The sequence below is a fragment of the Hippoglossus hippoglossus genome, chromosome 6 (assembly GCF_009819705.1).
Source record: "Hippoglossus hippoglossus isolate fHipHip1 chromosome 6, fHipHip1.pri, whole genome shotgun sequence".
Lineage (NCBI taxonomy): Eukaryota > Metazoa > Chordata > Actinopteri > Pleuronectiformes > Pleuronectidae > Hippoglossus > Hippoglossus hippoglossus.
The window spans coordinates 28,296,717-28,313,004 of NC_047156.1; the positions used below are offsets into that span (position 1 = coordinate 28,296,717).

Genomic DNA, 16,288 nt, shown 5'->3' on the forward strand with positions numbered 1-16,288 from the left:
GAGATTTTTCATCAGCAAGCGTTTTGACGACTGTAATAATAATAATAATAATGGCTTATATTTATATAGCGCCTTTCATGGGACCCCAAGGACGCTTTACATATGTTTGTGAGGACAAAACAGTAGAGAAAAGTAAAAAGAAATAAGACAAATACTGAACAGGATAGAATTTAGCAGCAGGGTGGAGCATTAATAGAGGCCAAAGGCCTTATTGAAGAGGTGGTGCTTGAGGAGTTTTTGGAAAATGTCGAGTGATTCAGCGTTGTGTAGGTGGGTGGCCATCTGCCTCGACTGCTTGGGGTAAGCGAATACAAATGGGGAAGACAGGAGAGGTGGGTGGAAAAGAATGGAAAGAAGATAGAGACGGGGGGGGGGGGCAGGAACAGTTGTGTAAAAAGTTTGTTGTGTATTATTTTATTTATTTTATTAGCTCTGTCCGACTGGTTGTTATAATGAAAATAATAAGTGTGAAATGTATCGATGTAATTATGTTAACAATGATAGCAGCACAAGCAGCCAATGATGTAACACACAGCCGGCAAGAGGTTATTGTAACCAGGTGTGCAACCAGGTGTGCAATATTGTCACAATATGAAATTTTGGTGCCACGATTATTGTCAGCGGAAATATTGTGGTTTCACGATTGTCTTTACTATAGAAGGAAAAAGACACTCAACAAGCAATATATTAACTAAAAGTAAACAAGGATTCGTTGCTGTGAACTCCTCTGATGGAGTTTTTTGGCCAGTGTTGGTGGAAATAAGGCTAATAGGTCAGTTCCCTCTTCTCAAATAATGGTTCAGTTAAGTGGCTCGGACACACAAACAAGTGCACAGCACACACAAACACCATAGTTGGATATCGCTGTTTTTATAATTCTTACAGTTATGAAACCGTGACTTTATTCAACAGCCAATGCTAAGTTTGTTGATTGTCTTTAATTACCGTTTGTTATTTTGTTATTTTGAACTTACCCAATTTACTTACTAAACGTTAAGCGACCTTTGATTTGAACTAGAAGTAAGGCCACCTCATATAAACGCATTTACACTACATGCAAACATTCATCAACCTCATCTGTGCAATGGGACCTGTGAGCAAAGATGGTCCAATTTCAAGTGCCTATTGCCTTAAATAGTGTCTCAACACAACGGAACAGAGGAGATAAGTATGCATGAAGACAGTACACCTAAAAGAGAGATCAATTAACAGAGAAGGCTATTGATTCAAAACTTGATTAGCAAAGGAATGTACGAAAGGCTAAATTGAAACAATTTACAATAAAGAGAAATAATATTGAGTCATTAATGCTGGATTATATCTATGTTGACATGGTTGAACGGGCTTATGATGTTCTCTGTGATTTATTAAAGGACCTTTCTGAACTACAGAGTTATATTCAAAGATTTCTTCCAGATGAAAAAAGGGGTTCTGATCACAATGAGTGGTATTTACCTATGGTTGGAAAGTTAAAAGAATTTCAGGACATTGTGAAAAATAGTTAAGAGAAGAGTGTTAAGAGAACAAGCAGTTCCAGTAGTAAAGCCTCCTCAGTTGTATCCGCCCTGAGACGAGCAGAAGCGAAAAGGGCATCAACTTGACAAGGAAGAAGCTACGTTGAAAGCTGAATTTCAAGCTAAAAAAGAGGCTTTAGCTTTGGAAATTGAAATTGCTCAAGCAAGAAGAGAGAGATGATTTTCAAAAGTATGTTCAAGGATATGACTCAACACAAAGGCATGTTCATGATGATGACAATGATGATGATGATGAGGGACTTCTAAATATTTCAACTGCCCCCATCATTCCCAAAGTGTATGTGCAGCCTCCTCTCAAAAAAGGTCCTAACAAGGATGATCAAAATTCAGACATGCTGAAAACGGACAAAGGACAAAATGAAATGACTGAAATGCTAATTAAAGAACAAAGACTCACTTCTTCCAACAAGAGAAATTCCAGTTTTTCATGGAAATCCACTGCATTACTTGTCCTTCATGCGTACATTGTAAACTGCATTGGAAGCAAAACTGAGAATGATTGTGATAGATTGCTTCGTGTGGACGACCGTATGTGCTTGTCAGAAGTTGCATTCATATGGAACCCAAAAGGGGATTTAAAGAAGTGAAAAAACTATTGCAAAAGGCATTCTGAAATGAGGTATTGATCGCTTCAGCTTATCAAGAGAAAGCCCTGAATTGGAGTGTACTCAAAGCAGAGGAGAGAAAGGGATAATTCGTTGTTCTTATGAAGCTGTTGTAATGCGATGACTGATGTTGATATGGTGCAAGACATGAACAGCCCAACACACATGAAGACGGTCATTGCAAAACTGCCATACAAGCTAATAGAAAGATGGCGCATTGTTGCTTATGATTATTACGAACATGCAAGAAAAAGAGCCAAGTTTAAGCAATTTGTGGATTTGTGGAAAGTCAAGCAAATATCGCCATTGTTTGGAGACATAAACAATGCTGCACCAAGGAAGGACAGAAATGTAAGCATCAAAATCAGCGATAGATTTAGACATCTTAAATCCCAGGAAAGCAGTTTTATGACGATAACACAGGAATCAAGCTCAAGGTATCAGAGCCATGGAAACACAGAACCACCTGGTGAAAAAGGTTGTCTATTCTGCAAATGGCATCACAATACTGATGCTTGTGAGCAGCTTGATACTTATTCAAGGCAAATGGTATTTGTTTTGGATGTGTGAATAAAGGTCATCAAAATTGTAGAAAACGCTTAAGCTGTACAATATGCATGTTGAATCATCCCACACTATTGCATATTGTGAAGAAGCAAACGGAAGTTACTAAGAAAGACAATGTAAACACTGTGAGCAGTGCATTTGTGTCTTTGGACAAGCCAACTTGGTCAGGTGACAACCAGACACTTTCCATCATTCCTTTCCAAGTAAAGCTGTCAATCAGTGACATCTGTGTGCAAACCTACATCTTCCTGGACCCAGGAAGCACTGCAAGCTTTTGTACCGAAGATCTCAGGAAACTATTGCATGCAAGGGGAAGAAAGACAAGAATCTAGTTGAGAACCTTAGATCAATAGAAAGTCACCAATATCGACATGATATACGGTCTTGAAATCTAAAGTATTGATGTAAATTACTTCATGAAACTTTCATCGTTGTACATCCAAGATGAAATTCCTACACATGAGGCTATAAGCAAATGGGACTACCTGAAAGAAGTGAAATTAGTCCATATTTTTATCGGAAATGATGCTCCAAATTTGATGGAGTCCTGGAAAGTGATCAACAGCAAAGGAAATGGGCCTTAAGCAGTTGAAACCTAACTTGGATGGGTTGTTGATGGAATATTGAACAAAGACAGCCCTGAAGGAAGTATTCTCAGCCACATCTTCAGTAACCGTATATCAGTAGTAAACTTAAATGATCTCTTGATTCAACGATATAACCATGACTTCCCTGAAAAAACCTCCCAACAAGAAACCAGAAACAATAATAATAGCTTGAATTTATATAGCGCCTTTCAAGAGACCCAAGGCCGCTTTACATGTGTCCGTGGGGAAAAAAGAGAAATATTTTGGCTGCAGTCCTGTAACTACTTACATGAATTGTTGGTCTTCTACTGAATGTATTTAAATGATCAGTTGCAAGGACCAAATCTCACAAGTACATTACTTGGTGTTCTATTGAGAACCAGTGGCCATGACGGCGGATGTGCATGCACAATAGTCTAGAACTTGGATATGTTCCACAGTACTGCAGTTTTTAAATCACTTGGTCTTTATGCTCTGTTAAATTCTGATAAGTTAAAATAAATTATGTCCATTTCACTGTCGGGTCGGCTATGATGGGTTGGCCCAGGAATATAATAGTCTGGGAAAGTCTCTGTTAAGTTTGCAACTCTAAATACTTTAATGTCTGCTACTGATAATGGTATAGGCTAATGCCTACTGCCACAATAGGTGTGTGTGATGATGCAGGTAAATGTTGGCAGATCCAGCAATCAGTAATGTTATGGGCAGTAGCCCATTCCTGCATCATAGTGATGGCTAAATTGCCTTTGTTTTAATGTGATGATGTTTGTTGTTTATCCATGACCAATACACTTTGTTTGGGTGACTAGGATAAACCATGGGGTTGATGGCCAAACTACAGTTATCTCTATCACAAGTGTTACGTTTGCATAGAAAAGACATTGGTTTTTCATCAACATTAGATCTAGAACTTTTCCTGAGTTGCAAGTGAAGCAGTGTAATTGTACTGACATTGGCACTGTTTTGTTTTTTTTCAAGACAAAATACAATTGGGACCACAATTACAAGGACTAATATTGTAAGGCAACATGTTCCTCCAATACCACAACCTGTCCCCCTAAAGGGGTGCTGGGGTCTGTTGTCAGGCATTGATATTTTAATGTTATAAGTCACTGTGTTAATTAAATGTTCTTATCTGTTGCCCTTCTGAACTTCCTTCCGACTTCTTTCTTCTGTCTCTTCCTTGGTCTGCAGCATCTGTTGGTTCTTGGTGGGTTTTTAAACCTCAGTGAGAACAGGCTTCTTTCGTCTGCTTCTCTTCCTCGTCTGTGAGTGGAGCAGGACTCTCTCCCTGGGCCTCCGTCTCAAGTGGCGGCACCTTTCTGTAATGGCTGGCGTGTGTCCAGCTGGTTCTTCCTTTCACCTTAACTGCCGTAGGTGTGGTGAGAAGCGCTTGATGGGGTCCTATCTATCTGGGTTTTCTCCAGTGCTTCCTCTTCAGGTCCTTTATCAGCACCCAGTCTCCTGGTTTCAGGTTGTGAAACTGGCCCTCTTCTGGCTGCGTGAGTGCTGCTTTCACCTGTGTGTAAAAGGCTAGTGGTAGTGCTTTTATCCATGTGAGTCTTTTCTCATCACAGCATTTTGTTTTTAATTGTTCCATTTTCTCTTTCAACTGCTCCACCACTCTGTGGACGATGGGTACAATGCTGTTTCAGATTTATACCTAAAAATGTTGAAAGTTGATTAATTGCATTATTTACTTAATGAGTTCCATTATCACTAGGGATGCACCGATATGGAAATTCTTGGCCGATACCGATACCGATATTTAAAACAACAATCTAGCCGATAGCCGATAGCGATACCGATATTTGTTTATTACTTGAATAATATGAAAAACAGAAAAAGTGACAAGTGTAACTTTAGATGCCATGTTGAAATCCTTGGTGGTATTACCCCCTCTTGAAATGTCAGCTGAACATGTCTTGCAAATTGCTAAACGGCGATCTTTCTCTGAGACAGTGAAGAAATCCCACACAGCCGACGCTGCCGACATTGTCTCTGCTGTTTGTATGTAGTACCTGTTGCGCATGTGCACACCGGACCCGCATTTCTCCGCGCCGGTCAGCCCGCGATTCTCCGCTTGTTGTTGTATGTAACCCGTTCAATGTCGGGTGTCGGGGGTAAATGACGTATTCTCCAAGCAAGCCTTTAGCCCCCCCCCCTCTCTCTCTTTTTATCTATATGACTGCTTGTGTGGCTGTAGTGGATGGGCAGAGGGGGACATTTAATTATGTGATTGGGAAAATTGGGAAAATTAAAACTCCAGGACAACAGAAGGGGAATACAAAGTATGGGATGCATATTTGATAATTTATATCATATCAAATATGTCATTTATATCGTTTAAAATCATTTTTCAGTCTGTTTCCTGGCGCAATACGCTCGCTCGCACGCCCACCATTAGGGCAGATAGGGACGTTGGTCCTCAGATTGCCATACATTATTAACATCCAGCCCTTTTCCAGGCTGCTTTCTCCTTTTTGTCAGCATGGCTCTGTGCTTCTGCTAAACCTGTGAGAGAGGCAAGAGGGGTGTCAATCAATTGTGACATTTGCAGTATGTTGGTTTGTTGTGCCTCTTCCTTTGCTGCTGTATCTGCTTGAGCATTACCTGTTGAAACAGAATCATTACCTTTTGTGTGAGCTTCACACTTACAGACAAATATTACTAGTTAATAGATTGTGGCTCACCATCATCTATGGTGAGGAGTAAAGTAGCAGGATTTAGTGCTGTACAGTGTTTGACTTGGATATTAGGCAGAGATAAAATAATATTATTGTATCTCAGCCAGCGTGCTGGAGACAAATGAGCTGTTTTTGCTCTAGCAGAATAGAAGATACAGAGTGTGGCACTAACAATGTGACCTCTTGATATCCTACAATGTAGTGAGGTGATTATCGCCTTTTCTGGATGGCTTCCACTTGTTTTGAGCTCAATGTTTTACCGCTGCTAGAGGTTTCATGACCTAGGAAAGTTACAATTTTCTGGACAAATTGCAGCTTAGCCAGGCTGGCCTTGTGCCCCTGGTCTGCAAGATATTTTAGCATTGCTACTGTGTCAAATTTACAGGCCTGTTTTGTTGGTGAACTCATCAAATCATCAACATACTGTGCTTCCAGCTGGTAACTGCAAGTCCTCAAGACTGCAGGGGATTATACAAAACCTTGGGGCATACATGTGAATGTATATGATTTGCCCTGGGATGTGAAAGCAAACCAATACTGAGAGTCTGGACTAGCCAAATCAACCACTGAGAACCACGTGCTTTCTGGTGGAACTTGTGAAAGTATGTTGTGTGGATTGGGCACTATGGGTGGTCGTGCATGAACTGCTGCATTGAGGTTCGTGCAAATCCTGCACGAACCTCAACTCTGCTGGTTGAATTTTTGGCCTTATTTTTTTTAATTGGAAAAATAGGCGTTCTTACTGGTGAGTACTGTTGAACGATGACTCCGGTTTTTAACAGGCTTTTAAATACTGGTGTTATCCCTGCTACTGCCCCTTGTTTGAGTGGGTATTGTGCTCAACATGGGCGGTATGTGCTTCTAGGTGTCACATGGAGAGGTTCAGTCCCTTTAACTAATCCCACATCATACTTATCTTTAGTCCATAGCTTTTGTTGCACTTCTTGTAACTCTGATGAGTCAATGATTACCTGAGAAAAATTTCCTTAACCCTTTTGTTTAAATTTAGCAGTTTGTGCTAGCTGCCCAGTTCTTCTCTGAAGTGCTCTGAAATGGGCATCGGTATGTTTGCATTCGGGGGGTATATTGAATTCCTTCTCCCCTATTCCCCCATGTCCAATCTTGTAAACACAGTGACCCAGTGTGCCAAATTTTTCACTGTACATCATTTGTTTTAGCTAGAGACACATTTGGTGATGAGTTACTGTATGTACATTAAAGAATTTGGCTACTGCGGGGGTCAACACAACAGTCAATGTGAACTTTTCATTATTGTAATACACCCAATCACTAGTTATAAAATCGCTTTCTTTATCTTCCTGGAACCAGATTATTATTTTTTTTAAACTCTGTGTCTGGTCCTTCACTAATTGTGGCTGTGCATTTAAAATCAGATGCTTGCATGAACATTTGCTTCGACGTCATGTGTGTGTGCGCTATTTCAAGCAGATCTGAGTTTATGGACCTGGGCCCTGAGGGTAACAGGTCCCATTGGTATATGTACAGTGGCTTACCATGTTCTAGTTGTATTGACCTGGGATATCTGATCTGGTGACTTTAACGCATTCCTCTGTACAATGCAAAATCAAGCCTAAAGCATACATTAGGTCTCTTGCTAACAAATTTACCAGGCAAAAGGAAAGAATGTTCTATTTAATTTTTTTAGATCCCTATCTGTTGTGGGTACAGACAGTATTGTGGTATATGATTCTGGTATTGTGGTGCCTGATGCCCTAACAGTGTCAATATATCTACCACTCAATTTTGGAGGACTTGGAAATTCACTTTGTTTTATTTAACCGAAAAAGTGGCACCAGAATCAACCAGAAATGTGATATTTTTGCCTGCTACCTGTAGATTTGATTCAGGTAAAACTTCAGATCCACTTATTTTTGTCATGTTAAGCACTTCTTTGTACCCGTGTGTACGTGTGTGTGTGGTGCCTGGGGTGCGTAACCTGAATCTGGAGTCTCCTCCACCTCTGCCGCTACTCATGCCTTATTCTCTGTGTAGCCTCTGGGATAAGTGATAGTTACACCGCCTGGTGGTCCAGTGGATCCCCTTTTCATCCTTGTTCTGTTACAGTCCCTCGCACAGTGGTCAGGATCTCCACAATTCCAGCATCTGTTGTCCCGCGGACCTGTATTGCCACCGCTTCACCAGGCTGTTGTTTACACTCTTTTATTGCTCCCCATCTCATGGTAGCTGGGAAAGTATTTTTAATCCTTTCAGAGAGTCTCTCCACATGTTCGCGATCCACAGCATCTGTACTCCAGTCATAGCGCATGTCTGTCTCTGGCCAGTCTCCTTGTACTCTGCCCCATTTCAGTTTCATGCTGTGAAGCAAGTAACTCATGGTTTCTCTCAAATTCGGCCTGTACTGCTGTTACAATTTGGGCCCGTACTTCAACAACTGCAGCCCCTGCTTGTGTGGCTATGTCTTGCAGTTCACTGGAAATTAAGCACATCTTCTCTGGTGTCCAGGCTCTGCAGACATAGCTACTGTCTGTTCTTGGATTAGGCACCTCAATCATTGGAAGATTGTGGACGTCTCATGCTCTTTTTCTTGTGGATATGGGACTGTCCGACCCGAGTCTATCTTGTGCGGCGAGGGTTGCAGCGGCCTCTCCCATATTCTAGTGATATGGGGGTGGAGCGCTGCGCCAGATGTGGTATGTTCTGTTGCGGCCGACAGTCCTTGGATGTCCCCGTATGAGTTAGCAGGCTGTTAGTTCAGATGACTCTGATGTGCGGCTGAGGCAGGAAGGAGATCCAGTTCTTTCTGTGAATGTGAGAGCTGAGGATATTGATGAGTTTCCCTCCCCTCCCTCTTGCACCCCTGATCGCTACTTTGCTGTCTGTTTCTTTTTCTTTCTTTTTTTCTGATTCACTTCTCCACATCATAAATGCTATCCAATTTATTTTGGACTTACCCTTCATTTTCTCATATTTTCCAAATTAATTGTATTTGATTTATACTAAGACCACCATTCTCAGGAAATCAAAACTTCTCTATCCACGACGGAAGCTGTTTACAGGAGTCATCACCATGTTTCTCACACATCGCTTTTGCACATCCCATTAGATCAGACTTGTCAGTCAAAGGTTTGCTATTAATTTTTCCCATTTTGATATTCATTTGAAGTCTCTCACTTACCAGCAAACACAGATATCTCTCAGACCTGACAATCATTGATATTATTCATTATTTCCTTTATCAATGGGTCGTCCCCCCTACGTAATGTCACTCTTTACCTTAGACGTCTCTCCCGTGGTCTTCAATAATGTATCCTCCTTAAAAAAATGAGATGCCGTATCAAACTCTCTCCACCCCACGATCTCACAAGTCGCCTCTACTCACCCTGGGAGTCGATTACGACCTGCCCTCAGGAGAGGTAGACAACTTGGCTCTTGGGCGATTAAAATCCCTTAACCGACTGCACACAGAATTTAACCGAAAGTGGTCGGAAGAAGGTATGAGTTAGACATCCTGGACAAGCCCCCAAATTGTAGTGGCAATTTTGCAATCCCACTGGGACAACGAGGAACGAGATACAAATCTCTTACAGTATTGTACCCCTTACAATATCTAGATGCCTAGACTATTGCAACTCCCTCCTGGCTGGTCTACCTAGGGCCATGACTTCAGTTTTGTCTGAATTTAGAGGTAAAAAGTGAATGGGTCATCCAGGTCCGAATGTCCTGGAGGCATTACTGAAGTTTAAGTAACTGATTAGATTCATCAGTCTTCATTAACAAGTACAGCTAGATGTCATCAGCATAATAATGGAAATGTATGTGGTGCTTTATAGGGCTGCATGATATATTGAAAATCTAACTTCATCGCGATATCAATTTGTGCGATAGACGTATCGCAAAAGACTGCAAAATCTGCGATAAATGATGATCCATGCGCCACACATTTACGGCATGTCAATATATTTGGCAGATCAGATGGAGCCTTGCTGCCCTAGATGACAAATGAAAGACAATCAGATCATTGACAGGGTTTTTCCGTCAATGAATCATTGTCGGAAGAAAAGAACAAGAAGAGAAAACAGAGAATTTGAGATTTGACGGAGCGACACGTCTACATCAAATCTCACTCCAACTAAATTCTACTGTGGAAACTTCTAGCGATCATGTTTGTACAGGTGTAACAGGCCAAATTAACCCCCGCCCAGATTAAACCCGGGTATAGTTTGGCCCAGGCCAGAGTATACCCCGGGGATAAACTGTCCTAGGCCAAACTATACCCGGGGGTGTAAAATAGCCTAGGCCATACAGGCCAGAGTATACCCCAGGGGATAAACTGTCCTAGGCCAAACTATACCCGGGGGTGTAAAATAGCCTAGGTCAGACTATACCCCTCCAGGCAGTGCCCAGAGGGGTAACACTACTGAGAAGTGTTGTAGTAATCTTTGATCTTTGTGGATGTTTTGATGTTGTTATCAGTGTTTAACTTTGAACATTTATATTGTAGCGAGGACTTGCTAGTCTTAGAAGTTGAAGTTTTAGGACGTAGTAATCTTTGATCTTTGTGGAAGTCTAATATGTTTTCTGTTTTTCTGGTTGAAGTAATAAAAGTCTATGTTTTAGAGTTTTAAGATTTAAGTCAGTTAGCTTTCTCACTTAATTTACCTGACAAAGTTGAACCCCCAATAAAATGTTGAAAAATTAAGTAATTCTTGTGTATATCACTCAACACTACTGATATCATGGGGGTATAATCTGGCCTGAGGGGTATGAATTGGCCTAGGCCAATTTATACCCCGGAGTATAAATTGGCCTAGGCCATAATATACCCGGGGTATAATCTAGCCTAGGCCCCTTTAACCCCAGGTATAGTCCGGACTGGGGGTATACTATGGCCTGTTACACCTGTACAGATACATCAATATGAGCGGTTGATTATATAAAAGAATTATGAAGCTTATTTATGATTCCAGAACCAGAGGGAAGTAACAGCGCACACACACACACACAGCGCTGCTCTGTGTGTGTGTATGTGTGCGTCTCTCTCTTAAACGTTATCGCATATCGCATGTTTTCCTAATATCGTGCAGCCCTTGTGCTTTTTTATAATGTTGCGTAAAGCATGTATAAAGTCAAAAGTACTGGGCCAAGTAGAGAACCTTGTGGGACTCCATGACTAAAGCTTTTTTCAGACATGCAGACTTGATGACGCTTCGTACGATCCCGAACTCCCATTCCATGTGCCAAAGTGTCCTTGGGCAAGATAATGATCCCCCAAATTGCCCCTGAGGGCTGTGTATGAGTGATGTGTGAGAGAGAAAGTGCTGAATAGGTGGATGGCAAAGCTGTACTGTGAAGCACTTTGAGTAATCATCAAGACTAGAAAAGCGGCATATAAATATATTTCTTTACCTTTTGCAGTTTTTAACGTTGGTCTGTTTCGGTGGAAGTTGTAGCAGCAAGCATACTCCTGCCTTATAAAGCAGGTGACTAAAGGCATAGCACTTGCTTGCTTACATCACAATATAATTGTGGAATGCCTCTAGGTCTGCAATTGATCTAATTGAGACATTTACATTTGTACAATTTTAATAATAAGCACAAATATAATTTCAACTGTGTGAAAAAATTTGAAACACAACAATGTTCCAACAACTATTGATCAATAGATTGTCGATTAATAGATTATGCTTTCTTTAATGGTCTACCCATTATGTTGGGGTGGAACACAAAGATATGAGAAAAAATTTAAATGAAGTATGTTCACAAGATTTAACATAACAATAGCAGAGGAAAGACTAATCAATAACACAAGTTATAGAAATCAGAGCCACCATCTCTCTCTTTGTCATCTTTTGATAAGTCTGTCAATTCTGTTAGGAAAGACATATTCTGAAAACCTTTTGAAGAATATTAATCAGGAAGTACTACTTGACCTTAGTTGAAGAGATCATTGAAAATATCCTTTCAAATCTGTCACAAACATTAACTTGGACTGAAGGATTAACTGATTTGATTTTGGTAGCCCAATATTAAAGGTCAAGGTCCCGGTGGCCTCGCAAATTATGATTGTTTTTCTTCAACATGACATTTTAAAATCAGCTTGAGGAAATGTCAGGAATGCCCAAAGGGAATTTCATTACATATGGCAGAAATATTCTATTAGACTCAAGGACGACCTGAATAGAATTTGGTGGTACAAGGTCAAAGGTCAAGGTCAGTGCGACCTCAAAAAGCACATTTGTATGTTTGTCTTAAACATGATATCTAAAAATCAGGGAATGTGTTTAAATTAGATTTTGAATTCCTTTCTGAATTTTACAGGCAGCCAATGCAGAGAAGCTATGACAGGAGTAATGTGATCTCCTTTCTTTGTGATTGTGATTGTGATAACAGTACATTGGATTATAGACCATGTATATAAAATATATTTATATTTCCATCTTTACTCTATCTACAGAATGTTTTGGCAAAGGCGTTGTATGACAATGTGGCCGAATCACCGGATGAGCTGTCCTTCCGCAAGGGAGACATTATGACTGTGTTGGAGCGTGACACACAGGGACTGGATGGCTGGTGGCTCTGCTCCCTCCACGGTCGCCAAGGCATCGTCCCCGGCAACCGTCTCAAGATACTGGTCGGCATGTATGACAGCAAGCAGCAGCAACAGTCCAAGCCTTCCACACCAGATCCAGCCGCCTGTTCCACCTCCCTTGTGCAGCGACCCCTCCCCCCTCAGAGTGCTTACACCAAACAAACCCTTGCTCCTTCTTCTGCTGCCATTGCTACATCCTCCGGGTTTGCCAACAAGCCCCTTCTCTCAGCTCAGTACACGTCCATGCACCCAACCTACTGCACTCCCAGTCCTTCACAGCCCAACCTTGACTCTGTCTATATGATGCCCCCCTCTCACAGCCCAAAACCATCCCCAAGTTCCCATGGTCTTTACCAGGTCCCCTCTGGCCCAGGTGGACCCAGTCCACTGGCCATGCCAGGACCCCCCAGTAAGGCACCAGCTTTAGCGCAGAGACAGTACCAGCGGCCTGCAAAGGACATCTACCAGGTGCCCCCTTCTCTTGGCCCAGGGCCCGGCCAGGGAGCAGCCCTGACTGGCAGTACAGGAGCAGGGCAGGATTTGTACCAGGTGCCATCATCCTGGGAGAACTGGGAGAGCAGCAACAAGCCACCGGGGAAGGTAAGTCATAGGTAGACGCAGGAAGAAGGGAAGAAACAAAATGAAGTAAAAATGGAGAAAAGTGCTGCCTATAGATGCACTGTATGAATGTGTGTGTGAATGGGTGAATGGCAAAACTGTACTTTAAAGTGCTTTGAGTGATCATCAAGAAAAACACTATAAATACTGACCATTTACCATATGGCATTCACCAGCCACTCAGAAATTTATATTATCATTGGTAGTCAGAAAGAACTGAATATAAGGGGTAATTCCAAAATATAACAAACAAAATGATGCCCTTGTAACAGAATCTCAGAGCAGATCTTGTCTTCACACTGCACACCACGGTGTCTGCAACAACTTGCTGAACAGTTCATTATAAGAGAAAGAAATGACTGGAGAGGACAATGGAGAGACAGAGATGGACAGGACAGAGGACTCAGATAGATTGTAGGCTGTGTGCATATGTGTGTTTGTGTGTGTTCGTGCGTGTGTCTGCAGAGGAGGACCAGTGAAATAATAAAATTGTCAATAATACAGTTCTGATCTTATCATTGGGTGAGTAAGCACTTCACTGCAGGTGACAGGCTTTGTGCGTGTGTGTGTGTGTGGGGGGGGTTGGGTTTGGTTATGCGTGTGTGATGATGTTAGGTCCAGCTGCTACTTTGCATCTTATCACATAAACTCTTCTCCTCTCATGTTCCTCTCTCTGTCTCTAACTGCTTAATAATAAGTTATGTTGTCCTGCAGCCTTTCACCAAACTTTGGACCAAAATGTACACTTGTTACCATGTAAGATATTCTATGATGTAATGCCAATACGTCTCCCGAGGTCAGTCATTCTTCTTGGTTGAAAAACCTTTTTGAGTTAGGGAATTCATTGCCATCCTGACAAAGTAATACAGACCATTTCAGCTCAAGCCCCTATTCTGATATTGGTCAAAGAATTCAAATCAATTTTTTTAGTTTATTTCCTCAAAATGTTCATACTGTAAGGTAAAAAGAATTATACTGGATTATACAACCTGGGTACTATAGTGTCAACCTAATGATCATAACACGAACAATGATGTCAAACCCTTAATCTGCTTGTGAAGTGGTGTGTCAGAAGTTACGACATGTTTAGCTGTGCAGTTTCATTACTGTGTTTGGTGAGATAATGGAAGGGGGTGTCAATCTGAGAAAATATATTTCAGACATTATCAATAAATCAATCAATCAAATTTTATTTGTATTGCCCATATTCACAAATCACAATTAGTCATTAGTCATATGGCTTAACAAGGTGCGACATCCCCTGTCCTTAACCTTCAACAAGAGTAAACTACCAAAAAAAAAACTTATTAACCAGGGGAAGAATGTAGAAACCTCAGAGAGAGCCACATATGAGGGATCACTCTCCCAGGATGGACAGAAGTGCAATAGATGTAGCTGAACACATCAATAAAACTAAAATATTTATAACATTGATTAGAATAAACAGTTTTCAGCATAATTGAAAAGTGTGTCAATGTTTGAAGTATTTATACATACGAAAATGTTGGATAGAGATGAAGGGAGCAGTAATGATAATTGAAACTGCGCCTGGTCAACCAGCTGAACGAGTTCTACTGTGGTTTTGAAAGACAATGGGACAAACCTGACACCATCCTCCACGACAACCAGCCCCTATCCAAAAGCATCACCAACACCAGCTCAGCAGGGGTCTGTGACTCTCCACACCTACCCACCACAGTGCCCCCTTCCCCCTCTGCATTCAACACCATAATCCCTGCTCTGCTCTAGGACAAGCTCTCACAGCTCAGCATGCCTGACTCCATCTGCAGGTGGATCACAGACTTCCTGTCTGATTGTATGCAGCGCGTGAAGCTGGGGAAACATGTCTCTGACCCCTGGACCATCAGCACCGGATCCCTCCAAGGCTGCATTCTTTCTCCTCTGCTCTTCTTCCTGTACACGAACAGCTGCACCTCCAGTCACCAGTCCGTCAAACTCCCGAAGTTCGTGGACGACACCACCCTCATCGGACTCATCTCTGGCGGGAAAGTGTCTGCTTACAGGTGGGAGATTGACCACCTGGTTATCTGGTGCAGTGACAACAACTTGGAGTTCAGTGCTCTCAAAACAGTGGAGATGACTGTGGACTTCAGGAAGAGACAAATCCGGCACACCCCCATCACCCTGTGTGACTCTCCAGTGGACACCGTGGAGTCATTCCATTTTCTGGGCAGTTTCATTACCCAGGACCTGAAGTGGGAGCTGAAAATCGGCCTCAACAAAAAAGCCGAGCAGAGGATGTATTTCCTGCAGCAGCTGAAAAAGTCCAACCTGCCAAAGCCAATGATGGTGAAAATCTCCACTGCCATCATTGAGTCTATCCTCATCTCATGCATCACCGTATGGTACGCTGCTGCTACAGCCAAGGACACTTTGGCCCACCCCTCCAACCCTGGACATGGACTCTTTAAGCCACTTCCCTCTGGCAGTAGGCTGTGGGCCATCAGGGCCAAAGCCACAGAAACAGTTTCTTCCCGACTGCTGCCGGCCTCATCAATAAGGCCTGGGACCCCTTAACCAAACTCCACTGATGTCCCTGCCTGTGACTTTGACACTTTGACACTTTACGAATAACAATAACTGTACATTTTGTACAATCCCTTATAGTATCTTTTTATTTGCCTATAGTATTTTCTATTTAATTTTTCTATTTAATCTTAGTTTCCTATTTTTTATATTTTCTATATTTATAATTACACAAACACACCACAGCAAATTCTATGTATGTTTAAGCCTACTTGGCAATAAACCCGATTCTGATATGTGAGTAGGCATATTGTATATCAAGCAGTCTTGGTGTAATTATAATCCATGATCAACTGGCACCACGATCATAATCCACCACCACGATCCACAATTAACAATCATGATCCACCTCTACGGTCACGATGCATCTCCACTATCCACCATCACGATCCACGATCAGCTGCCACTATGATAACAATCCATGATCCACCATCCACCATCCACCATCCACCATCCGATATCATGATCTCTGATTCGTCATCCACTGCCATGATCTATGGGCCACGATCATAATCTACGATCCACCATCACAATCCACGAGGTGGCCGCAGCAGCGATCCTGGATCTGTAA

At 41.9% G+C, this 16,288-nt stretch overlaps 1 protein-coding gene across 4 annotated transcripts in view; it reads left to right on the forward strand.

Moving 5' to 3' along the window:
• Positions 1–16,288, forward strand: part of bcar1 (BCAR1 scaffold protein, Cas family member) — a 105,885-nt gene that overhangs the window by 54,650 nt on the left and 34,947 nt on the right. For 3 of the 4 annotated variants that reach the window (XM_034587332.1, XM_034587331.1, XM_034587333.1), the window contains exon 2: positions 12,418–13,152. The exons of the other annotated variant lie outside the window; for it this stretch is intronic. In XM_034587332.1, coding sequence (XP_034443223.1) covers positions 12,418–13,152 — 735 coding nt within the window. The remainder of the gene's footprint in view (positions 1–12,417; positions 13,153–16,288) is intronic. 4 annotated transcript variants of the gene reach the window in all.